Below are 27,407 nucleotides of genomic sequence, written 5' to 3'. Positions count from 1 at the left end.
GTTACTAACTGCTCTTCTTTACTAATTTTTTGTTTCTTATGAATTCCCATCAAGTTAATAATTGATTATCTTTTGCTCGCAGATTCTGAAAATAGATATCGTGAAAAGATTGAGGAACTCGAGGCTGAAAAGGAGGAACTCGCAAAGAATATTTCTTCTCGCAACGACAAGTATTCTAGATTAAAGAATCAAATCAAGATCATTGTTGCGAATTTTAAGAATGATGCTATGCATTTTCGCAATCAAACTATCCAAATGGTTTGTGACGATCATAATATCCCACATTCTGATTATCCTTGTCTATTGGAAGAAATCCCACAGAATACTCCCAGTTTAATTATCTCCGATAGCGAAGCTGACAATGAAGAATCTGATAGTGATGGAAGTTCTGATGGTGATGAAGATTCTGACGCAGACAACGAAGGAAACAAGTCTGATGAAGATAATGAAGGATTAACTAAGAAATAGTCTTTACTTCTTTCTTTGATTCTTTGTAATACTTGTACATTTATTTCTTCTTTCTGTATATTTGTGTTTCTTTCATTTTGACCCGCATTAATTAAAACAATTCTTCTTTACAATACAGTTAATCAATATAATCATTAATTCTTGAATCTTTGAGTAAATCTCTCATATGGAGACAAATAACATTTTCTAATTTCATACGTTCCCATACTTGCCTCTGTTATTTGAATCCAAATGGGAGATTTCATAAAAAAAATCTTATTGTATAACTTCGAAATCTTATGCGAAGTGAATTTTGTTTCTTTTCAAAATCTCATTCTTGTGTGGTCTTATTTTTCCTTCCTAATTAAAGGTCTTATTATGCCACCTCTTGTCATTGCGACAAAATCGCAGGACGTCCTTGCACTTTCATGCAAAAACCCATTGATCTTGCCTTAACTTTTTCTTTTGTATTATGGCCTTTTCACGAATGTTGCGACAATATGACAGGAACATAATATTCTTGCGAAAATGAAGCCCCATGACATGGCCGTCTTGCGACGAAATCGCAGGACGTCTTCGCATTTTCATGCGAAAACCCATTGATCTCGTCTTATCCTTTTCTTTTGTATTATTGCCTCTTCAGGATTGTTTCACAAATATGACAAGCCTTAATATCCTTGCGAATAAAAAGCCTCATGACATTTGCGTCTTAAGACACTTATCAGCTCCCTAATGGAGGGTTCCGCCCTTATCTCCCCCCTGGTTGCCCCTTCAAGGAGGCGTACTTCTACCATACAAGGTTAGCTCCTCCCATCCAGTCTTAACAACAACCAGTTATTGTTCGCAGCCTCTTATACCTTTTACCTATAGGGATTATGGTTACGAGACTGCACCCTAAGTGGGGTTTTCTTCAGGCCGAGTGCAGTATAAGCTAAGACTTGTCAATAATGGAAAGGTACGCTTCAAACGTCCCTGGTACTCTTGACTCAACCATGTACCTCGGTGATTAATGATTTTCGTGGGTTGTAGTAATAAGGTTCAAACTCTCGAACTTGTGAAGATTAAATTTAAAGATTTGATAAAATTATATACAAAAATATTAACAAAGTGGGCGAGAGGTAACCAAGACACTAGATTCCACTATTATGCAAAATTGAATGATAAATATTTCAAAACTCTATTCAATTCTTAAGTCCTATTTTATCTTTAATTCACTATCAATCATACAGCTTCTCAAACATTATTTGTAAACCTTAAGCATAGATTATCAAGAGATTAAACCAAGCATAACCTATCAAACTGAATAACAAATAATTAAGACAATCATTCAAATAATTTAAAACTCTGCAAAAACAGCGATTAGGTGAATTATATAATTAAATGAAATAGTTGCCCATTTATGTTGCGTGAATAGCTTCCTCCATTGACTTGGTTACGAGGGATTTAGCTCATCATAGTAAAAATTCTCTCAAAATAATTTATTATGGCTCAAAAATGGTTTACGAATGATGAGAATATGAGAAATACAATAAAACTAGAGACCTACGACCCTCAGTGACAAAATAAGACTGCTGCGTCTGTGTCGCAAATGCTGTGGAAAATAAGACTGCCTGATGTACGACCCACAGGTGTGAGTCGTTATTACTGTAGAAAAAAGACTGTCCTAGCGAGTCCTTTCTTCGTGTTCTTGGTGTTCTTCATCATCAGCAGCAGCAGATACAAAGTTTCATCAACTCTTGATTTCTGCTTCTCCGGACCTCCTCTCGATCCCAAACTCTCGACAACCTTCGCTAGGATACCTCAGCAACTATTTATAACCCAACATCACCGAAATATCTCGCCATAACTTCATATAATCCTCCATTACTCGGCATTGATGAAGAAAATATTCTCGGATATATTTCTTCCAAATTTCGTTCTTCACGCGTCTGTTGGTTGTAAAACTTCCTAAGATAGAGCAACAATCAAAGACAAGATATTCTATAACTAATTGGCCACGTAAATTCCAAGTTAGAATCAAACAGAATCGATATTATCTTCTCTTCCCTGTTTAGATTTATCTTCATCCCACGGCTTTGCTGGCCCATTTTTCTCGATCAAATTGACCATACTAATCCTGTCTAGTGTATTCAGGCCCAGCCCAATCGTTTCTAGCGATTGAATCTCGCTGAAATCCCTCCAACAATCCGACCCAAAATCAACAGCGTGCATGTAAGTATTCCCTCCTAAACCAAATTCAAACAAAGAAGATGACCTCCCCCTATCCAGTTCAGGGGTGCGAATAGCAAGTGGTCTCCCCTTATCAAGTGGGTTCCCCTTATCCAAGGCAGAGAGTCCGCATAACATGTGTCCTATGGGTGCCAAAATCAACTTTTCGAGCCGAATTTTCCAAAAAAATATTTTATTCCCAAAAATTCCTACAAATACATAAAACACCAAAATTAGTACAAAATCGAGAGACAACAATATATAATATTGAGATCAAATTAGACACAAAAATGTGTCTATCAAATACCCCCAAACTTATTATTTCCTAGTCCTCGAGCAAATTTATTCCATAAAGGAAAATCATTTGAACCCCTAGGTGGCCCTAGTGGCGGAGTGTTGTCTCCGGAGGGTTTACCAGCGGTGTACCCACAAAACCAATACTACATATCCTATCTATTTATGCAAAATCTTGGAAAGCACTAAAGAACCTCCTTGGTTGGCATACTTATTAATTACAGGAGGAAGTACCCTGATGCGAAATTCCAATTACTGTACACGAGTTTTCACTCAAGCATACTAAAATTCATATAAGTGACAGAGCCTACTAAGGTAGTTTCACGATGGACATCATACTCGGAGTCAAACTAATCATATGGATAGAAAAAGAGATGGATATAGAAAAATGTAGATGGTTTTGATGTTTACTAAGTGAACGGCGTTTCCCATATCTGTCTGAAGGCCTCCGCCAAAATGAACCTATCCTAATGGATTGAGATACTAGTCTGACTAATATCAACACACTGGCATATACAAGGGTACCAGTGGTCGATAACCTAACTCTAGATCAACACAACTGGCATATACAAGGGTACCAGTGGTCGACTTTATTGAATTTTACTCCGTTTGGTCAAATTGTCTGGTCTAAATTTTTTTTTTTTTTTTTTTTTAACTTTTTTCATGGTATCTCAATCACTCTAATTCACCCTAGCATTGGTAACAACTTGAATCGTGAGCCCCACCAAATCACTTAGAAACATATTTAAAAAGAAAAATAAAAACAGAAGTGAAAAGGACTCAACGAGATATGGTGAAACTATCATGTTATTTCTAACACCTGAGCTCTGTGCTTTTATGAATAGACTCTTCTAGATGTTTCCATCTAATCAGATTGGTTCCTCAACTCCTACAACCAACATGCTTCCATCCACTTAGATTGGTTAGTGCCTACCTCAATACACATAAATTTCTAGGCTCTGGAGTTTATTTATTGCAACTAAAAATTTTCTCCCATACCCCCAAACTTAAATCTAACATTGTCCTCAATTTTCTAAAGATGAAACTAAAAGCATGAACAAGGAGAAACTGTTACCATTTGAAGCGAAAGAGTTAAGGAAAGATATTACCGTGTTGCATGATCATGGGATACCTCCCAAGAAGTGCTAAGTTTAAAGTCTTCATCCAGACTTAGGAAAGGATTAGTCAACTCGAACCATAAAGTAACAGTTGGAATAACTGTGGGTCTTCAAAACGAAATAGAGCTGACCAAAGGAAACTACAATAACCCAAGAAAGTGAACAAGAATAACATGCCCTTATCTAGTTTCCTGATTAAGATATTTATATCTAATTGTGGTTCAGGTTCAGGTTCTATGAAAGGGTCTAAATAAAATATTTTCCTCGGATGCATTTCCTCATAGGTTGGATCCAAATTATTAGGTCCTAGAGTCTGGAAAAACTCAAATAAGAACTTAGAATCACAAAATAATAATAACCTAAATAACTGAGGATCCTCTAAGTCAATCAGGTTTGACTTACATAATTAACCACAGTGAGAGTAGTGGTCATTCTTAAGCAAATGTGTCGGTTCTAATTTCCTAAGGCATTTAGGTTTAGTCTCACAACTTAATATTCGACACATTTGAAATCTATATGTTCTCACATTTGGAAGAAAACTATTTGGTGGGAAAACAAAATCAATCTTGTTATTATTGCATTGGTTAACCACATCAACCAGAGGATGGGTTTCTAACAGTTGAGACTCTTGTTGGATATCATTAGGTTCTGGAAAACGACTATGAAGATAATCTTGTAAGATGGTTGAGGCATTGATGTCAAGTACCAAGTGAGGGACCTTACTAAGAGTTAAAGCACATGGAGGATGATACTCACCCCCAAACTTAGAGTTTTCAGTGTCTCTAGATAGACTAGTCACAACTTCCCTAATTTGTAGGTCATCAGATTCTTGAAAATGGGCAATTGATTCTTCTAAGTTGTAATATTGAGGTGCATCCTCACTCACCTCTACGAGTTCATCTAAAACTATTGTTTCTAAACCGTATGACTCTAAAATAGTATTCTCAGGATAAACCGGTTCCTCTAAACCTTTCTTGGTTTCGTAAACAAGACATACTACATCGTCTGAAACGGGGGTATCTCTAGTCAAATCCTCGTCCTTTTGAATAGGTGAATAATTTTTAAAATTATTAGGATCTGAACCAGAAATAATATAATCATTATAAGGCTCAACTGGGGTAACAAATTCCTGATCACTATTCCCACACATTTCCGATTCTTCATCAGCACTATCTTCATCATCATAATATAATTTTTGACATTTAATAATTCTCAATCTTTATTTCCAACTACATGGTCTATGTTTATAATATTTCTCATAGATCGTTAGAGGTGATTCCTCAATAAAAGTTGGAGTATCCATATATCGCTGCCCATATATTCACCAAGAGTCATTTCCGAAGACGTCTCTTGATAACGAGAATTTCTAGAAATATATTCTCGCAACGTCATCGCAGGTGGCGTCTCCTCAAAAGGATTCATCACCGAAGAAATATAAACTACAGAGGGATTCTATACAATCACAAACAAGGCCGACTCGACTCCACCAAAGCAAACCTAAAGATTTCTAGCAAACAAAAAGCATTATGACTCCACTTAGATTGTTTCTAGACCAGCTTCTATCTCTCGAAGGGGAATTCGTTACAGTTTGAGCAACCCCTCTGGATCAATCCGAGCTAATGTGAGATGAAACTGAGGCGAGGGAAGCTCAATGGAGCTTTGATACCCAAGGCCTCACCGGCGTTACAAGGCGGCTTGTTTCAACTCCCAGAAGTCACCATGAACTTTGAATTTGCTTAAAAGGTAACCAATATCCTTCGAAAAATTTTCCTAACAAGCTCGATACCCTATAGGTCTCTTTCTAATCAGATTTTAAAGCTTGGGTTCGCGTTAGGTTTTGTTTTCCTAAAACGGGCAAGAAGGGAACGGTGATGAAATCCGAACCCTTATCTTGTTTAGGCCAGGCCTTTCCCTTTACTAGGAAAATAAAGACAGTCTGGTTCGTCCTCAAACAATTATCACCTTAAGGCATACAGTAACTCGCTTACAGGAGATTCGAGAGTGTTTCGATTGGACTTACCTCTCGTACCAGACGGGGGATGAACCGTTGTCGTCGACTGGGGCCACGACTCCTATGCCGTGTACGAACCCGAGGGGCCGAGACGATATAGTAATTGTCGTCCTTCCCTGCACACAGTTTATATAATTTTTTTTTTTTTTAATAATAATACCCTTCCGTAGGGTTTAAAAAAAAGAATAAAGTCCAATTGTCCAGAATAAAGTCCAAATAAAAAGTCCAAAAATTACAAAAATTATGAAAAATAAAGCCTAATTACAAATTCTAAAAATAAATAAATAAAAGCTATATACAAAAAAAATAATAATAAAAATTAAATCCTAAAAAAAAAATTATGTCTTTTTTTTTTCTTCTCCTTTAGGTTTTAGCTTTTAGCTTTAAGCTTTTTGTTCCCAAGTCCTTAGTATTCCACTTCGAACCTGTAAATCAAAGACGCAAAAAGAAACGTAAAAAGGAACAAATAATAGTAAAAAAAAAAAAAACCTAAAAATTCTACCTAAGCACAAATCCGCGTCGGCGGCGCCAAAATGATTAATGATTTTCGTGGGTTGTAGTAATGAGGTTCAAACTCTCGGACTTGTGAAGATTAAATTTAAAGATTTGATAAAATTATATACAAAATATTAACAAAGTGGGCGAGAGGTAACCAAGACACTAGATTCCACTATTATGCAAAATTGAATGATAAATATTTCAAAACTCTATTCAATTCTTAAGTTCTCTTTTATCTTTAATTCACTATCAATCATACAGATTCTCAAACATTATTTGTAAACCTTAAGCATAGATTATCAAGAGATTAAACCAAGCATAACCAATCAAACTGAATAACAAATAATTAAGACAATCATTCAAATAATTTAAAACTCTGCAAAAGCAGCGATTAGGTGAATTATATAATTAAATGAAATAGTTACCCATTTATGTTGCGTGAATAGCTTCCTCCATTGCCTTGGTTACGAGGGATTCAGCTCATCATAGTAAAAATGCTCTCAAAATAATTTATTATGGCTCAAAAATGATTTACAAATGATGAGAATATGAGAAATACAATAAAACCAGAGACCTACGACCCTCAGTGACAAAATAAGACTGCTGCGTCTGTGTCGCAAACGCTGTGGAAAATAAGGCTGCCTGATGTACGACCCACAGGTGTGAGTCGTTATTACTGTAGAAAAACGACTGTCCTAGCGAGTCCGTTCTTCGTGTTCTTGGTGTTCTTCATCATCATCAGCAGCAGCAACAGAGTTTCATGAACTCTTGATTTCTGCTTCTCTGGACCTCCTCTCGACCCCAAACTATCGACAACCTTCGCTAGGATACCTCAGCAACTATTTATAACCCAACAACACCAAAATATCTCGCCATAACTTCATATAATCCTCCATTACTCGGCATTGATGAAGAAAATATTCTCGGATATATTTCTTCCAAATTTCGTTCTTCACGCGTCTGTTGGTTGTAAAACTTCCTAAGATAGAGCAACAATCAAAGACAAGATATTCTATAACTAATTGGCCACGTAAATTCCAAGTTAGAATCAAACAGAATCGATATTATCTTCTCTTCCCTGTTTAGCTTTATCTTCATCCCACGGCTTTGCTGGCCTATTTTGCTCGATCAAATTGACCATACTAATCCTGTCTAGTGTAATCAGGCCCAGCCCAATCGTTTCTAGCGATTGAATCTCGCTGAAATCCCTCCAACAATCCGACCCAAAATCAACAGCGTGCATGTAAGTATTCCCGCCAAAACCAAATTCAAACAAAGAAGATGACCTCCCCCTATCCAGTTCAGGGGTGCGAATAGCAAGTGGTCTCCCCTTATCAAGTGGGTTCCCCTTATCCAAGGCAGAGAGTCCGCATAACATGTGACCTCTGGGTGCCGAAATCAACTTTTCGAGCCGAATTTTCCAAAAAAATGTTTTATTCCCAAAAATGCCTACAAATACATAAAACACCAAAATTAGTACAAAATCGAGAGACAACAATATATAATATTGAGATCAAATTAGACACAAAAATGTGTCTATCACTCGGCGCCTTGATCAGATCTGCACTCCTTGGGAGAGTCCTTATTACCTTAGTCGCCCAACCCAAGTCATATGCTTAAGCTGAGAATCCAAGGTGTCTCTCCCGGATGGCTTCATTGACCCCAAATCTCCATGACTCAAGTTCCGGGGGTGGTGTAGCCTTTCCCTGAGCCATGCAATAGGTACCCCCTTATATGACTACTTTAGGTCTTACATTTGCCTCTTGCGAAATTGTATTCGCGAACTAGGGTGTATGCCATAAAGGTTCGCCTCTTTCTCTTTTGTCATTCTTCTCTGATTGTTTTCTGTAAAATTCATTATCTCTGCGAAAGTCTCGAAAATCATTATATTGTATTTGAATTTCGCAATCTCAATTTTGTTGTTCAATCAAATGTATTTTTGAGAATTTTACTTATTGCGAGAGTATCGCAATAACTTAATCATTCATACATTTCTTGTTTTTATTACCTTTTCCATCCTCTGCTTCTTTATTATTTTCTTCTACTTCTTCCTTGGTAGTGGTACGTTCATCATTTTTATTCTGAGCTAGCATTAATTTCGCAACATCTCTTCTCCTTTCCTTTCGATTGTATCCACCATCAACCTCTCACTTCTTTGTACATCTTTGACTTTGTATCGCCAGTTTTCTATCTGGTTTGCTCTTCCTTCGCAAGATTCTATCTCAGTTTCGTAACATCTCTTTCCTTCGACCCAATATCCCTTTATGATTCCTATACCATTGAGGTCAGGGAATTTGATGCACTGGTGGAAAGTTGAAGCTACACCTAGAATTCCATGTATCCAAGGTCGACCAATTAACGCATTATAAGGTGATTCTACATCAACGATACAGAATGAGATTTCAGAAGATATTCCCTTCAATGGAATTCGCATAGTAACCTCCCCTTTAGGCTTGTTAGCAGTACCATTAAAACCATATATCTTATATGTTGATGGTACAAGATCATCATCTCTTCCACCCATGGTTTTATAAGTATGATAAAATAAGATGTTCACAGAGCTTCTAGTATCGACTAGAATTCTATTGATTTACCATGAATCTTCAGCTTCATCATCCTCATCTTCTTTCGATTTTGGATTAATTTCTAATTTTATTATCAATAGATTGTCATGCACCTCTTCTCCTTCGGGAATTTCTTCTGCAGTAAAAGAAATGATCTGTTTCTGCCATTCCTCTAGTGGCGAGATTTTCGCAATATTCATAATTTCTCTTCCATCATTGTCTCTTGCGAACACTATACTCAAAACATTATCATGAAAATCTTCAATTGTCTTATATGAATGTACGATAGAGTGACAGAATAGATTTTTTGCTTTTGCACCAACTTCTATGAAGAATGTTTCTTTCTTTTTCATCGTATTCACTTTGTGATGTTCTGGTGGTGGTGGTAATGGTTGAGATTGCGGATGCCCTACCAGAAAGTCGTTTAGTTTTCCTTGATCTATCATTCTCAAAATAATTCTTTTTACATTTCTGCAATCATTTGTGGTATGTCCATGAAAATGATGATAAGAACAAAATTCATGACTCATGTGGTTTGGAGGTGGTTCCGTTCCCATCAATATTATAGCTTCCCATATCTTCTCCACACTTGCATTTAAAGGTGGCATCTTGATTTCTTCCCATATTACCTTGTGACTTCCTTGTCCTTTATTATAGTTTTGTCTTTGACCTCCATAAGTTTCTTGCGTTTGATCGAGCCTTTGAATCTTGTTATTTCCTCCACGATTGTAGAAATTTCTTTCTCTTTCATACTCTTCTTGATATCGGCTCCCCATAGCTACCAATTTCTGCTGATTGTTACTTGTCACCTTCTCTTGTTGTACTTGCGAAGTATTCTCCACTGGTTTATTAGCTTGGGTAATAAGCTTGCATTCGTTGTTTGTGATCTGGTATTCGCAACTGGATATGATTCCATTTCATTTTTCCTTTCCTCTAGAGCAATGCATTCTTCTTGAAGTTCTCGCAATTCAGTCATTGTAATCGTATTCTTGACTCTGAAAATTTGGACATACAATAGGTTTGTTGCAAACATAGCATTGATAAATGATAATATGAGATATCTCTCATCTACACGTCCAGCAATTTCGCTACACATAGTTCTCCATCTTTTAGTCAAGTGTTTCAAACTTTCGCCAATCCTTTGTTTTAATCCAAACACATCTTCTATACCAGGTCGTGAGAAATTATTACTTATATATGCTCCCAAGAATGTAGTCTGCAAATGATTGAAGGAGGTTATCGTATTCTTTTGTAAACCTTCAAACCACTTTAACGCCTCCCCTGTTAAGCTGGATGCGAAATACTTGCATAATACAGCATCATGATTTTCCCATTGCAACATGCACCTTACGTAGGCTTTAATGTGTTTAATTGCACAAGTTGTTCCATTAAAAATGCTGGTTAATGCGGGTAAATTGCATTTCGGTGGTATTCCTCCTAACTGTGCTTCCCTTGTAAATGGAGTTTTCGCAGCTTTTTCTATTGCTTCATCCAATTGTCTTCTACCTACTTCTCCTCTGTTATTTAGCATTCCTCTCATTTCTTCTAATTTTTTCAAGATTTGTTTATTTACACCTGAATCTTGATCCATTGGTCTCTTTAATTTTGCTTCTCTTCTTCTACGTTCACGTCTATCTTCTCTTGCGAAATTTTGCATCTCTTCTTCATTATCCTCATCTCGTCTTCTTCTGCGATTCTCTTCCTCATCTCTATCTTGAATTCGCAAATGATGATGTCTTTCATTTTCCCCTCCATAATTTTGTCCATTTCTTATCAATTCAATTCGCTGTCTTTCAGCCATTCTTTTTACTCTATCATACTCCTCATTGAGATTATCGTTATTCCGGTTTTGTGTAAGCCTTCTTTCTCGATTGTCATGATTGTTCTGGCGAATTGTCTCCTGAAGCTCTTGTTCTTCCATTTTCGCTCTCAATCTTTCACGTTCGCATATTAAACGTGCTTGTTCAGCATAATGTCTTTCAATTTCTTCTTTAATTGTCTGTTGATTTCTTTGAGTTTCTCTCACATGTAAAATTCTTCTTCCTTCCTCTTTATTTCCTTCGTCATCTTGGTTATTTTGTCCCTGATTTTTCCCGTTCTCTTGATTTCTTCCAATTTGCCCATCGTCAAAAGTTTCATTTTGTGGAACGTAACGATCATCAATTTTTTCTCTATTTTCGCGATATTCTTTGTTAGGATTCGATATTTCTTCTTGAATATTGTTTCCAACATTGATTGTGGGTGAATTTCTCCTCATTTCTCTTCTAGTCGATCTTGAATATGATTTTGTAATACTTCTCGATCTTCTATTCTGTAGTCTTATATTCTCCATCCTTAATTCGTGATTTTTCCTTGTTAAATTTGCACGCTCTTCTGCTTCAGCTCTTCTTTCTTCATGTATTCTTCGTCTCAATGTTTCTAACGCTCCAATTTCCTCACCTCCATGAATTATTCCTTCATCTGCTTCTTGACTTTTCTCTTCCTGTCTATAATTTCTGTTTTGTTGATCTTGTTCTATTTCTTCTGCTGAATTTGATCGCCAAGTGTGTATGCTCACCTTGTCATAATCTGTATTCCTCTCTTGAACTAGTGTTTGTTGAATTGGCGGTTGAATTTGATTTTCTCTATTATTTCTCATTCTAGTATATTCTCCCATTTCACTTCTTTCTCTTCCAGCAATTCTTTTGCTTCTTCTAATAGTAGTCGGTTGTTCGGATGTATTTCTTCTTCTAGCCATTTCTTCAATGTTAACAGTATTGCAAGAAATTATGAAAAATTCTTAATCAATCACTTTAAATTTTCACAAATCTCAATATCAATCTTTAGCTTTTTCTAGAGTAATCTTCCACTCCTCCCTATTTCTAGCACCATTATGTAGTTGCAGGAAATCCTACACTACACTCTTCATGTAATTTCATCATTGATCAACTCATTTTAAGTTTATATTCTTAATTTTATTGATTAATCTTTGGATGTTATTACAAGAAAAGATAAAGAATTCAAGAATGATATCTGCTCTAAAATTTCTCTCTCCTATTTATTTGTTTCTTACTCAAAAAAGATCTCTCCCCTTTTTTACAACTCGAATGACTATTTATAAAGAAATACATAGTGGATGACAGCTAATCTGTCCTTTATTTTCGGATATGGTCTGCGACATTCTCGCAACCTTACAAATATTAATTTCACAAACTCTCTAATTTTCGCAGGACTATCATATCTTTCTCGTGATCTTAGCTGGCGTCATTTATTTTATCATTTATGAAATTGTTCTGCGACGTTGTTGTATTGTGTCACTGATAATTTCGCTGAAACATTGTCATTGCGAGATTCTGATCCTACACTTTCATACCGACATAATAGAGATAACTTTTGAACACGTATGGGACAGTTACATGTTCACAGACGTAAACAACATATCCCATAACAATTTGAAATATATAAAATCATAAAGATTAAAATTGCAAAAATCATCTTCTAAAAACTTAGAATTTAAATAAATAAATCTAAAAACATGAAGATGAAAACGTTGGACATAGCTATGTGTACTCACAATAATGGCGATTCCAAACCCTAGTTATTCCAAACCAAAAAAAAAAGACAAAACAAACTCTAAAGATCAATTATGATCACAAGCACTAATCAGAGTTCAGGTACGGAAGCTTCACTAGTTCCAAAATCTTCAAGCTTGTGACGGACAATATCAACTGCATCTTCGGAGAAAATATCCTCATTGAGAATATCCTTAACATGTGACTTCATGAGATTAAGGCCAGAGTTAACCTTTTTCAACTCAGTTCGTAGCATGTTACGATCTTTTACCGAGTTCTGAAGCTTCAGTTGGGTCTTCCCAAGATCAGTGAGAAAACCATGAACTACTTCAGCAGAGACCATCTCAGAATTTTCTCGATCTTGATGAGAAAATGCATAATAGCACGAGGCACAGGATTCGAGTTCGTCAGCTTTAACCAGGGTTCTTTTCTTCTTCAAAACAAATTCCAAGTAAACCGAATCATCAATTGAATCAGTTGGTAACTTCCAAGGGTTTGAAGAAGACCCCATTCTTTAATAAAAACAGGAAGAGAGAGTTTTCGGAATCAAGAGAAACTTTGGAATTTATAAGGTTTCACAAGAAACATAATTTAAGGTTTCCTAAGTTGGTCCGTGACACATAAACTGGATACCCGTACAAACACAACCTTGACTCATAAAAACGTAAAAGATCCAAGGAGGGATCAAACAACCAAGAATTTTGTTTCTTCATCAAGAATTTTTGCTACGTGAATAAATTCACAGGCTCACTAAACATTATATTCTCACAAGAGAAGAATTCGGAGAAAATAAGACACAACAAGGTTTCAAGAAGAAATTAATAAAAACCTGACTTCTATTCAAACAAATACTTATGCATGACTGTTTATGCATGATAATCCATCTAAGAACGATAAGAAAATAACATAGAGAATCAGAAAACATTTTTCCATAAGTATACCTGAAACTTATCTCACTCAACCAGGAATTTTTGTCAATGAGAATACGTTATTGTGATTAATTAGCACAAGTATGAGCCTTGAGCTCATTAACTGAACATTGTTTTTGGTTAAACCTCTTTTTCCTATTCTTTGGAGGAAAACCATTGTGATGTGAAAAGTTATCATAAAAATTATTATCATCAAAGTAAGACACATAATTTTGATTCTTACCTGAAGATTTTTTCCCAGAAGGAAGTGACAGCCTGTCAATAATATATTTATATCCTTTAATAAAAAAAAATTAAGTTGTCATTCATACCTACATTTTTACTTCCTTCTTCTGGTACCTTTTTCACATCATGCACAACATTATCTCCCTTTTTGACAGAAGAAAAACCATGAGTTCTTCTTGACTGAAAAACGTTGCGGAGTTTGTTTAGTTCTTGAAAATTTGAAGAACACCTCGAACTGACTTTCATGGTGGAATACACAAGGTGAGTACTAAAACCAATTGGTTTAGACATACGAATGTCAGTTACACCTTTGAGAATTAAATCTAAGGTGTGTTGAAGACGAGTGATAGAATTGGCATTCAACCTGGATTTCTTCTTCTGTTCAATATGACCTTTTGAATTACAAAAGAGACATACTTTTTGATCACTTGAGTGATCAGATGGAACTGAATCAACACCATCACTTGGAGACTTCTTCCTTCCATGTGATGTGGACATTCCTTGGTTAGAGGAAGACACATGCACATCTTTTTCAACAAGAATGGATTTCGATTTTGCTTCTGAAACAGAAATTTTTCCAGTAAAGACAGATGCAGTTGGTATAGTGGACTCTTTGGAACATTCTTGGATAGAGAGTTTACTCAAAAGAAGTTCAGTTTCCAAAGTATCCTTTTTGAATTTTCCCTCGTGAAAGAATTTTAGAAGAGAGTCAGTTTCATTTACCATACCAATAAGAACATTGAATCTGTGCTTCAATCGATTGACACTATCAGCTTGGATTCTAGCAAGTTTTAAAATCACTGCACTCTCTTTGGCTGCACTCCTTTTACCTTCAGAGTCAGATTCGTCAGTAAGGTAGTCAAAAAAACACTTGTCAACGCACGTCTCCTTTCCTTGGAACACAAGGTTCTTCTATATTTGAGATTGACAAATCTTTCTATTTAATAGACTTTAAAGAAACAAAACTCTTATTTCTGGAGATGCGTTTATTAGAGACAATATCGTCTATCCTCAGATCGCTACAAACACAGACTTATGAGGTATTTAATGTATTTGCCTTCTCTGATACCAATTCAAAATGCGGGGGTTTAAAAACTACACCCAACAATTCGTTTGGAAATCTGAGAGGAGTTACTCCAATATACTTTCTAGAGAATCAACTAGACGGTTAGACTCAATCTAGAGTAAAGTATACCAAAGAGCTAAATATTTCTAACTCTTAATTCAATCCTCAATCATCAAATAGAAATCTGCGATCCCGATTGAATATAAGAGGAGTTACTTGAACGGTACCAAAGAACAATGTTCAAGTGTCAATCAATGTAAATCAACAACCAAAGGTTGGATATTTTAATTGATTGATCTTAACGCACAACCTGTGATATTTCAGTTATATAACAAAATATAATGCGGAAAAGAAATAACACAGACACCAGAATTTTGTTAACGAGGAAACGACAAATACAGAAAAACCTCGGGACCTAGTCCGGATTGAACACCACACTGTATTAAGCCGCTACAGACTCTATCCTACTACCAATTAACTTCAGACTGGATTGTAGTTGAACCCTAATCAATCTCACACTGATTCAAGGTACAATTGCATTCCTTAAGTCTCTGATCCCAGCAGGATACTACGCACTTGATTCCCTTAGTTGATCTCGCCAACAACCAAGAGTTGCTACGACCCAAAGTTGAAGACTTGATAAACAAATCTGTCTCACACAGAAAAGTCTATAGATTGAATAAATCTGTCTCCCACAGAAATACCCAAGATTTTTTGTTCCGTGTTTTGATAAATCAAGGTGAACAAGAAACAATTGATAAACCAGACTCATATTCTCGAAGAACAACCTAGTATTATCAATCACCTCACAATAATCTTAATCGACTAGCGAAACAAGATATTGTGGAATCACAAACGATGAGACGAAGATATTTGTGATTACTTTTATCTTGCCTATCGGAGAAATTAATCTCGAGTCAATTATTTCAATTGTACTCAATAGATAGAATCGGGAAAGATCAGAACACACAACTACAAAGAAAATAGTTGGGTCTGGATTCACAATCCCAATGAAGTCTTTGAAGTCGTTAACCTACAATGTCTTTAAGAAACCTAAGGTTAAAGGAGAATCGACTCTAGTTTATGCAACTAGTAACACACAAGAGGTGTGGGGATTAGGTTTCTAAGTTGATAGAGTTCTCCTTTATATAGTTTTCAAATCAGGGTTTGCAATCCAAGTTACCTTGGTAAAAAAGCATTCAATATTCACCGTTATATAAAAAACCCGATTCAACCAAGCTAATATCTTTCAACTGTTATATCGAACTTAGCTTGTTACACACAAATGAAATGTACCCTCATTTAGGTTTATATAACCGTACCTAAACGTGTACACCATGTTGGTTCACAAACAGTTAACCGAGGTTAGCCATATGATTAATCTCATATCAACCTTATTCATCTTAACCATAACTAGTTCAAATGACTCAAATGAAACTAGTTAAAGAGTTCTTCAATTGCTATATTCTCATAGAATTACACAAGAACACAATTGAAGAAAAATTGGTTTGATTCACTTGAATCAATCATGAACATTATAGCCACATTTTGCAAAGATTGCATTCCTTATTATATAAATGTTTATGTTCATGTTTAAAACTGATTTTAGAACTTTAACCTTCAAGTATGAAAACGGGTACGCATACTTGAAATACCCGGACTAAGATTGAGTTACGCCAGTACGCAAATGGGTACGAAACTTCAAATCCCAGCAGAAATTCTCGGACATGAACCTGTACGCCAGTACGCAAACGGGTACGCATACTTAGGTTCCCGGATTTCTCAAACCAACAGGTACGCAAACGGGTGCGCATACTATGGTTCCAGGACATGGATTACATATGTGCAAGAGTGAACAACATGACATATCCAATAATGGTTAAGTTTTCTAAACTCTTATTTCAATCACTGGAACTTTCTTAGAGGATATTATATAGTTGTTATTCACAAACTATTTTTCATCAAAGCGATTTTTAAGTTATTGAAATAATCATTATGAAACATTCCAAGACAACACCAATTATTGTATTACACTTACCATGTACGATGTTACTCGGTAATTTTCACATGATATAAGATGAACTTGGTCAAAGCGAAAGCTTGCCAACACATATTTCGTGAAATATGTAAGCGAGATAAACTCAGCTCGAAATCTCAAATGTCTATATAGTAAACTATATCGTAATACGACTTATGTCTCAATATAGGAGATAGACTAGAAATAGACTTTCCAAGTGATAGATGAGTTTAAGTCTCCACATACCTTTTATCGATGAAGTTCCACAAGCTCCCCTTACCAGTTCTTCGTCTTCAAATGATGAACGCCGTGAAAACTAAGCTCAACTACACAATCTATGTCCTAGTCCGAGACATCTATAAATAGGCTAGAAATCAGGACTTATAGTTTTGATCATTAACATTGAAAAACATGCCTTAGATAGCAACGCATGCGAGTTTGACCGAGCAGTGATCTAACATCCCTGATATTATTTTTCTTTCGGAAACTAAACAACAAAAAAAAATGCATATTTCTTTTACAGTCTCTGTCTTATCCTAATATTTGCTGTCACAATAACAAATTTAAGACTTGAAGTCTCGCATTTCTATGGAAGGATGGTTTTAAAATTGAGTTAATGCATTATAATGATTATATGGTTAACTTTATAGTTCACACTGGTCCAAAAAATCAATAATGGGTGCTTACATGTATGTAAAGTTCATGTTATATTGAACAGAAAAAGGAACAGTGGAAAATGATAGCAGAAATTGGAAGTCACATGGATTTGGCGTGGGTTATTATTGGGGATTTGAATGTTACCATATCCTGTTTTGATAAACAATCCTTTTCAACTCACAAAATCTCTACTCCGACTTGTGTTGAAGAAGCAATAAATGCATTTGGTCTTCAGGATATCCCTTTTTCTGGTCATCCATTTACTTGGTCTAATCGTAAGAAAGATATTCAGTGTATTTCAAACTAGGTTGGATAGAGCTCTAGCTATAACAGATTGGTTCTCATTATTTCCTAATGATGTCATTCACAATCTCATTCCAGTGGGTTCTGATCATGCACCCATATTGCTATATATGTCTCCTTCATCTTCTAATCTTTATAAACCCTTCAGACTATATGAAATCTGGATAAAACATGAGCTCTTCAAAGCATTGATTCACATAATTTGGAAATCTAATCATATAAGGTCGCCTGCATCTAAGTTTACTAAGAAACTCAATGGTGCTCGACAGGGTATACTTAAATGGAAAAAATCCACTTTGGGTAATGTTGATGAAAAGGTACAGATTATTCAGAAGCAGATTCAAGCTCAACAATCTTTTTTTTTTCTTTCTAATATGAAAGAATATACGTTAAGAACTTAAACTTTTATTTACATAAGAGGAGTATTTCACGAGATATCCAAACTCTTTCTTTTTTTTTTTTTTTTAATATGAAAGAATATACGTTAAGAACTTAAACTTTTATTTACATAAGAGGAGTATTTCAATGAGATCTCCAAACTCTTGAGAGGAGACTCGATCTGCTGACCTCCTACTTGAGAGTCAGGATCCTGGACAACTGGGCTAACCCTTGAGGCTCAACAATCCAATGAGGTTTCACAACAATATTTAAAAGATTTACAGTCAGAACTTCAACACTGGTATCAAGTTAGAGCTGGTATTGCTTTCCAACAGTCCACAGGAAAAGTTATACAAAGCCTGAAAGCCTGGATAGGAATACAAAAAAATTTCTTGCTAAAGCAAATTTTCGAAGAATGAGTAATGGAAGGATAAACTTCCTTGAGTAATCCCTTAATCGGATTCTCAATATATATTATTATCATATGAAAGTCATTAACTACAGAGAATAATATCTTGACCGGAAATCAGGCCAATAAGGGAAATAATCTCCTTTACACCCCCTTAGTCTTAGCGTGAGAGGAGCAAACGCTTAGACTAGAACGAAAGCGAATAAAGAGTTGTCTAGGGAGACCCTTGGTGAAGATATCGGCATATTGATTCTCAGAGGGAATGTGCAAGACACGAATATCACCAATACGAACGCGCTCACGAACAAAATGTATGTCAATTTCCACATGTTTAGTACGTTGATGCTGAACCGGATCACCAGACATGTATATAGCACTCACATTGTCACAATAAACCAAGGTGGCACGCCGTAGTGGTATTTGTAACTCAAGAAGAAGATTCCGAAGCCAGGTTGTTTCAGCAACAGCATTGGCAACCCCTCGATATTCTGCTTCAGCACTAGAGCGGGAAACTGTTGCCTGACGCTTGGAGGACCAAGAGACTAGGTTGTCTCCAAGAAAGATACAATAACCAGAGGTAGACCGACGTGAATCTGGACAGCCCGCCCAATCAGCATCAGAGTATGCAGTTAAGCCGGAAATATTGGAAACGGAGAGAAACAAACCGTGATCAATAGTACCCTGAAGATAACGAAGTATGCGCTTAAGAGCGTGCATGTGAGGCTCTCTAGGATCGTGCATGAATAGACAAACCTGCTGAACTGCATAAGATATATCTGGTCGAGTGAAAGTGAGATATTGTAATGCCCCGGATAAGCTTCTGTATAACGTAGGATCCGCAACTGAAGGACCAGATGCATCACTGAGCTTGGATTGAGTGTCGACCGGAGTAGATACCGAATTGCAATTCATCATGGATGCACGAGCAATGATGTCCTTCGTATATAATGACTGAGATAAAAATATTCCTGAGGATGAGCGAGTAGCAGAGATACCCAGAAAATGACGTAACGGACCAAGATCAGTCATAGAAAATTCTCGTTTCATCATGTCAATAAAACGGCACAGAACAGCATCAGTGGAAGCAGTGAGGACAATATCATCAACGTATAACAGTAAGTACGCGGTGTCCAATCCTGACTGATAAATAAGATTGACACGCAGTGCATGTGCATGTGCATGATTAGGATTTTAGGAGCTATCTACCTAGGTACACATATCATTACCGCTTGTACCTGGTGGTCCTGGTAAGCAGTTATCAATTAAATGGCTAATGTGTTCTTATTCATGTATGTGATGATCAATCAGGTATGTTGATCAATGGTCGCGAAGCATACACGTGGAATACAAGATCAGGGAATTGATGTACAGTGCCAGGTATTATTCAACTACATACATGAGCAAAAAGTTTAACAAATTCGTAACGGTCCGCGAGTTGTAACCCCAAAGGTGTCACTATCCATACACAAAAACTCCAAGAAAATAAATTGTTCACAAAAACCCCATTTAAGATAAACTGACCATTTTACTCTTCTAGTTTAAATCACCTCAACAAAAACAAAAATTAACCCCACTTTAATTCTTATTATATTGTCACCCCCAACAAGCAACAAACAACCACCAACTAGCAACACCACCGAACACCGCCGCCGCCATCGACCACTGCCACCGCCGCCATCGACCACCCCCACCAACCACCGTCTCCACCGCCGTCCACCACCACCGTCGCGCCACCACCGCCATCGCCGACCACAACCACAGACCACCCCACCGCTGCTCCGCCACTACCGCCGTCGCCGACCACCACCACAAACCATCGCCTATAACGACCACCACCGTCGTCAAGCAAGACCACCATTATCGCTGGCAACAACCACCACCACCACCACCCATCCGCCACTCACAAAAAATGAGTTTCATTGATCACTATTTAACAAAATATGAAAAAAATGATGAAATCAAACAGAAAAAATGATGAAACCAAAATTGGTTTCACCAAAATTAGATGAAACCAAAATTTGGTTTCACCATAAAAGAAAGGAGAAGGAAGAAATAAAAATGAAACACAATAAGATGAAACCTACCACCATCTTCAACTGCACCACCCCCATTTCCTCCACAACCACCAGCATCAACACCACAAACCACCACTGCCTCCTCAACTAAAACTAGTTTCAACAAAACACAATCCACTTGTATCTCACCATCAAAAATTGGTTTCATAGAGATCAATATTCAACAAAATGGAAAAAATACGATGAAACCTAATTAGGTTTCATCATTTTTCCACATATTGGCATTTCACCAACACAACTTCAATGGTGAAACCAAACACGCCGACTTCCAAATCAGGCGAATAAACTAGGAAAAAATCAGGTGAAACCAAAATTTGGTTTCATTATAAACTTAATTTTCATCATTAAAATCTTTGGTTTCATGATAGAAAATAGGCAAAATTGTGATGAAACCAAATTTGGTTTCATCATAAGTAAATTGTTTTCACCAACTGTCAGAATTTGATGAAACCAATTTTGGTTTCATCATAAATCTGTCATTTCCCCAACACAATTAATGTTGATTTCGAAGATGAGGATGTATCATCATTTGCTGGTGATGAAACATCAGAAGGTGGTGGTGATGGTTATGATTGTAGATGATTGAATGAGGAGGCGAGGTGCTGTTGGGAGCTGATCTGCAAGTACTTGTGTTGATTGTAGATGATAAAAGGAGAAGGCGGTGCTGTTGGTGGCCTATTTGAATGTATTGGTGGTGGTTTTAGATGATAGAAGGAGGAGGCAGAAGTAGTGTTGGTGGCGGATCTGATATGTAGTGGTGGGAAAAAATAAGTAAGAGGAAGCGGTGTTGTTGACGGAAAATCAGGCCGTATAAAGACAAGAAGGTGAAGATCGTGTTAATGGAGGAGGCGGAGGTGTTGTTTGTGGAGGATCTGGACATAGATGTTGATATGATGGGGGCGAAGCTACTGTTGGTGATAGATCTGAATATAAAAGTAGAAGAAAAAGAGAAGGAGGTGTTCGTAGAGGAGACAGAGGCGTTCGTGGAGGAGACAGAGGTGTTGTTGTTGGTGGTGACGGAGGTGTTGTTGCTGGTGTTCGTGGAAATATTTTTTGCTGCTGGTGGTGATGGTGGTGGGAGAAGGAGACGAAACAAAGAAGAGAAAAGAAAGGAAAGAAGAAGAAGATAAAAAGGATATGTTTGGGCTGTTTTTAAGTAATAAAAACTAAATTTACTCATTATTATTTGACCTGGGGTTTTTGTGCCACTCTTTAATGAAATTGTTTTAATTTATGAAAAATAATATGACTGGATTTTTTGTACCACAAAATTGGTCACCTAGGTGTTTTGTCACTAGTTTTGAATTCGTAACATGGCCCCTGATAATTTATTGGTTCCCGCATATGGTTGGTTGTCTACAAGTTGAATTGCAACTTGCAGCTCAATTTTCTGCTAGTAGCGGTGGTCCAGTGTATGTTGATAGTGATACCTCTCCAAAAAAGTGAAATATGTGTAGGGATTTATGGTGTTACTGGGTATACAGATTAGAAACATATATTGATCAATTATGAGTTTCCATGACAGGTTCCGTTATACGTAGCAACCCAAATGGTGTCGGAAGTTGCACCTAAAGAGAAATTTTCTCTGTTTGTACCTTCACCAGATGCTTATGTTCGATCAGCAGTGCGGAGAATTGGACATGGAGAACCAAGATGTTGTCCTTACTGGTCTCATTCTATTCAATGGTGCATTGCGTATTACTTCATCCCAGACTTTTTACTTAATGCCTGGCGCCTCTTTATCGGTCTTCACGTGATGCATGCATCCGAACGTCTTTGAAGTCGGACTGTTTATTTTCTTGGACATTTACATGTAAGACATAACGTAACAGTTTTCTTGGCTGTACCCCATTATCTGAAATAAGGGGATTTATTAATTAGCTGTATCCATTATCCGAGTTAGTTGTCATCCACTATATATAACCCACATATAAGTGGGCGAGAAGACATTGTAGAGAGAACGAAGATTACATAATTCCAGTATTAGAAGATAGTTCATTCGGTACCGATGGAGAACGAAGATTTCCTAGACTAGTGAACAAGTATAAAAGAATTTGTTATCTTTGCACTTTAATTTTAGTTTTGTTTTTAGGACTTATCGCGTTGTACTCTTTTACTTGGCAAGGTTTTGTCCCTATGAGTTTTCCTTGTCGATGTTTTAATGAGGCAACATATGCGAGTCCAACACCCATCATTTCATTTCATTTCGGGATGTCGGTGGTTCCACAATTTACTGCTTTAGTTTGTTTTTCTTCATTTTCCTTTCATGTGAAAACTTTATGTAATTCGGTTCATCTAATAAATTTGTTTAGTATCAAAAAAAACAAAACAAAACAAAAAAATATTGTAGAGAGAATATTTTTTTGAGAGTAAATTTGAGAAACTTAGAAGAGAGAAATTTGTTTGTTCTCCAAGTTAAAGTTTACTTGCATTTTTATTGGTAATAGTTCATCCCAATAATAATACTTAGAATTTTTTCCATCACGTCTTAGATCTGTTTCATATTACTTTTTGGGTGTGACTATAGGATTTCATGTAGTTACATTTTGGAGCATAGAAACAGCTCGGATGAGAAAGAGGGTTTGGACTCACCTGTGAAGTTTTCAAAATGATTTAAATCCATCATTTGTGTTGATTTTCACGATTCCAAGCTTTACATAATATTATCAAAGCATCAGTAGTTGATTAAACATATTTATTTTAAAAAGAGTTGATAGCTTTTGAAGATTTCCGTTATCCTAAAATTCTAGATCTAAAAGAGGGTTTGAGTTTTCCTGCATTTTTGAGTTCTGCACAAGTTTTTGCAAGAATACTTACTATTCTCGTGGTGGTTCTTCTAGATTCCAGAAGAGTTTACTCTACTTTATTGAAATAAAATAACATTTCAGATACCAAAATGGTGAGAATAGCATCCAGAGCAGAGCATGTCATAGCAACGAGGAAGAGTAGGAGAGTCCCATAAAAAAGGAGAAACAAGATAGGTGAAACATCGGCCGCAGGCGAGAGACGCGCTATACAATCCCAGAACCAACCTATGCAGAGAAATGAGAGTGTCCACATGAACATCTATGACGAAGTAACTGTCCATACAACAGACACAGATACTGTATAAGAAGATGGAGGAACAACCCACGGGGAAGGAATAATTCCAGGCGACGAAGGAAACATAACTATTAGAGAACTAAGGCGAAGACTGGTGGACCAAAGACAAAGAGAAGAAGAAGAGACGGAGAACCTAACACGATAAAATGCAGCGTTAACGAAAGAAAATAACAGACTTAACGAGGAAAGATCTCACGCAACGTCACGAAAAACACGCACAATATCAGAATCAAGGACAAGCAGAAGCACATCAAGAAGAAGTCGATCGCATCACATGGATAATCGTTTGGAGCATCAACATGAATGAGATCGTGTCAGACAAAGGGAGGATCGAGTTGGTCGTATTGAACACCGACATAGGGAAAGGAGAAGAGATCGCCATCATTATCATTGCGCGGAAGAAAACGGAGAAGATTCTCAAACGCGAAACTAACCAAGAAATGATGCAGATATTGGAGGACGGCGACGTAGAGTTGATGATAAAGAAGAGCGACAACTTCAAGAAGCATTGAGACAAACTAGAGAAGAAGAAAGAGCCAGACGAGAAAGGCGAGAAAGACAACAAGGGCAAGCTAATGACGGGAAATTAAATCAGGCGATACTAAGAGAATTGGAAGTCATGAGTGCGATAATTAACAACACGCGAAGAAATGGAGGAAGGATGCAGTTAGCGGAGGCGAAGAGGAAGCAGGACGATCACCCTTCACGCCAAAAATTCAATATGCTGGAGTACCCCAAAAATGCGCTCTACCCGCATTTAACAACATCTTTGACGGAACCACCTGCGCGATACAATATATTACAGCATACAATCTTTCTTTGTTACAGTGGGCGCATAATGAGGCAGTATGTAAAGAAATCCGTTTTTAAACTGACCTGTAGACTTCGATATTCGATAAATTTGTTTTTGTCGTAACTTCTTCGTCCGAATTCGGAATGACCTCATTTTTTTTGCATTCTATTCCTCTTTGAATTATCTTCAAAATGGTGATGAGAAATCCTGAATTTAGATGAGTTAAGATTGGTCTTTGTCGCGTCTCTTGTTTTTGAGTGTTTTGGCTCCGTTTCGTTGCACTTGTACCACTTCTCCTTGACTTGGGCACTTGGATTCTTGGAGTACTTCTCTTATAATCTCATTTGTAGCTTTGTTAAAAATGTTGTTGGTGAATCACAAAGAAGAAATTTCAAGAATGGGCAGTAGTACGCATTACTCTGGAATTCTTGAATGTTTACAATCCTCTTATGTGAACATCGGTGCATGGTCGTTAATGACTTTGTATTTTCTTCTTTGTCAAGAAAATCTTTTTATACGCCTTTCGTATCCATTCTTGGTGTAAATCCGTGTGAAATAGATTGATTCTACCTTCTGAGGACAAATCATCTTGCATGTTCTTTACAAATTTGTCTCTTCGTTTTATTGTCTAGGAAACTTCTTATGAGAATTTATTCTTGTGCTTAAGAAGGATAACTAGGGTTTGGAATAGAAAATATTGTGATTACATTTGGCGGACCAGAGAATTTTTTCTTCCAAGGAGTCGGGTTACAACCCGCTTGGCAAGCTCCGACTCCCTAATACGCCACTCAAGAGACCGGACTTTCAATTTTTTCTGAGCAACTCGAATTCGAATTACCTCAAACTCCTTTATAAGAAAGTACATTTAGCATTTATTCTTCATTTACGAGAGACCATCAGTTGTTAAAATCAAAATGACCAGTTGCCAAAAACAATAGACAGCCAGTTGCCAAAAATACAGAGACGACCATTTTCCAAAGATAAGAGTCGGCCAGTTCCAAAAATAACAGACGACCAATTGACGAAAATAATAGACGACCAATTGCCGAAAAACAACTGAGGGCGCATTGCCGAAAATAACAGACGACCAATTTCCGAAAACAAAGGGCCAATTGCCCAAATAACAGATAGCCAATTGCGAAAAATAAGAAATGGCCAGTTGCCGGTTCCAACAATTTATATGGCCAATTGCCAAAAATAGGAGATGGCCAGTTGCCAACTCTAATAATTTACGCGGACAGTTGCCAAAAATGAGATGGTAACCAAGGTTACAATCATCTCTGAATGGATGGTATGAACTGCAAAGCAGCAACCAACCCCTTTCAGACGATATGAACAACCTTCCGGAGTTGTGTTGAACCGCACACGGCTGCCTACGTACCCTCTCCGTTGCTCGAAGGGATCAAACACGACCGTAGTTCATCAAATAGCTACTTAGATAATATGAAGGGACATTTTATGAAGTACCCATGTTTCGAAATGTACACTTCAAAAGTACCCCCGTTTTTTACAAATTTTCTAAAGTACCCCGTTTTATTGAAAAGGCAAATTCCATCCAGTTAAGTGCTAGGTGACAGTTATCTTTCCAATTAAAAGTCCTATTTACCCCTGAATTACATCTCCTTGGTAGAGAGGATAAATGATTCGACGATCCTGAAAGAGGATGTAACGATCCTGAACTAGGCTCAACGAACCTGAAAGTGGTGTAACAACCCTGAACCGGACTCGACTAACCTGAAAAATATTGTAGAAGATTGATTCTCCACCAACCAAAAACCCCAAGATACTTGGGAATGATGAACCCTTTCAGGGAATGATGAAACGAACCTGAAAATGATGATACGATCCTGAACCGAGCTCGGCAAATTGGAAAATGACGTAGAATGTAAACGTACTAACAAGTAAAGGGTAAAGAAGTAAACTTTAAAGAAACTAAACTAGCATTAACTAACTAGGATGGAAAACTAAACAGGTGGGGCACTTTAGAAAATTTGTAAAAAACGGGGATAACAAAAAAACGAGGTCAATAAAACGAGAATACTTTATAATTCTCCCTAATATGAACTGCCCTTAGTAGCAATGCAGTAACCATCTCTTACATTGGACAGTATGAATTGCATTGCAACAACGATCCCTATCTTAACACCATAAACAATGCAATTATCGCCAGTACCTGTGTAACAAGCTACTCATTTGCATCACTGTTAGCCACATGACAATAATAATTTATCTGTTAAATGTCAAGATTGTACGTTCTACTATAAAATCAAATAAATAGGTGAGCGCACACTCCATACCGTCCATGTAATCTATATAAAAATTTATCAGAGCTAACCTTACCCTTACCCAATGAATGGGCAGAAACTTCATGTGACATTTAAACTATAAAAGTTCAATCATTAATTAAAGTCTTGAAGAGGATTTACTGAATTAGAGAGATGGTGTACATTATCAGTTGCAACAGAAATGTACAAACACCCTATGGCACATAAGCACAGAGTACAAAATACATCCTTTATAGTGCTGTACAAATTCAATTTTTGGAAATACCGAAAACTGATAATTTTAAAGTAAGTTTCGGAATCATTGAACAGACAAGCCAATCTAGCTTGTTTCGACCAATGGGTAATATGAACTTGGTTGATTCGAGTTACCGACAACCTGCAGTATAGACTAATTAAACAAAATGACCGAGCACAAGCTATATCAAGGGATCAATAAACTCACAACTGGAAAAGCGTCAGCTGTTACTAATAAGAATA

At 36.8% G+C, this 27,407-nt stretch overlaps 1 protein-coding gene across 1 annotated transcript; it reads right to left on the bottom strand.

Moving 5' to 3' along the window:
* Window positions 1-18,819: 18,819 nt before the first annotated feature.
* On the bottom strand, window positions 18,820-20,533 carry LOC113352844 (uncharacterized mitochondrial protein AtMg00810-like). The gene is made up of 2 exons (XM_026596610.1): window positions 20,318-20,533; window positions 18,820-19,815 (listed from the first exon to the last, which is right to left on the bottom strand). The coding sequence occupies exons 1-2, from the start codon at window positions 20,531-20,533 to the stop codon at window positions 18,820-18,822; spliced, it is 1,212 nt and encodes a 403-aa protein (XP_026452395.1).
* Between the last annotated feature and the right edge of the window lie 6,874 nt (window positions 20,534-27,407).

Source organism: Papaver somniferum, chromosome 2, assembly GCF_003573695.1.
Source record: "Papaver somniferum cultivar HN1 chromosome 2, ASM357369v1, whole genome shotgun sequence".
NCBI classification, from domain to species: Eukaryota; Viridiplantae; Streptophyta; class Magnoliopsida; order Ranunculales; family Papaveraceae; genus Papaver; species Papaver somniferum.
This window is presented reverse-complemented; position numbering and strand designations above follow the sequence as displayed.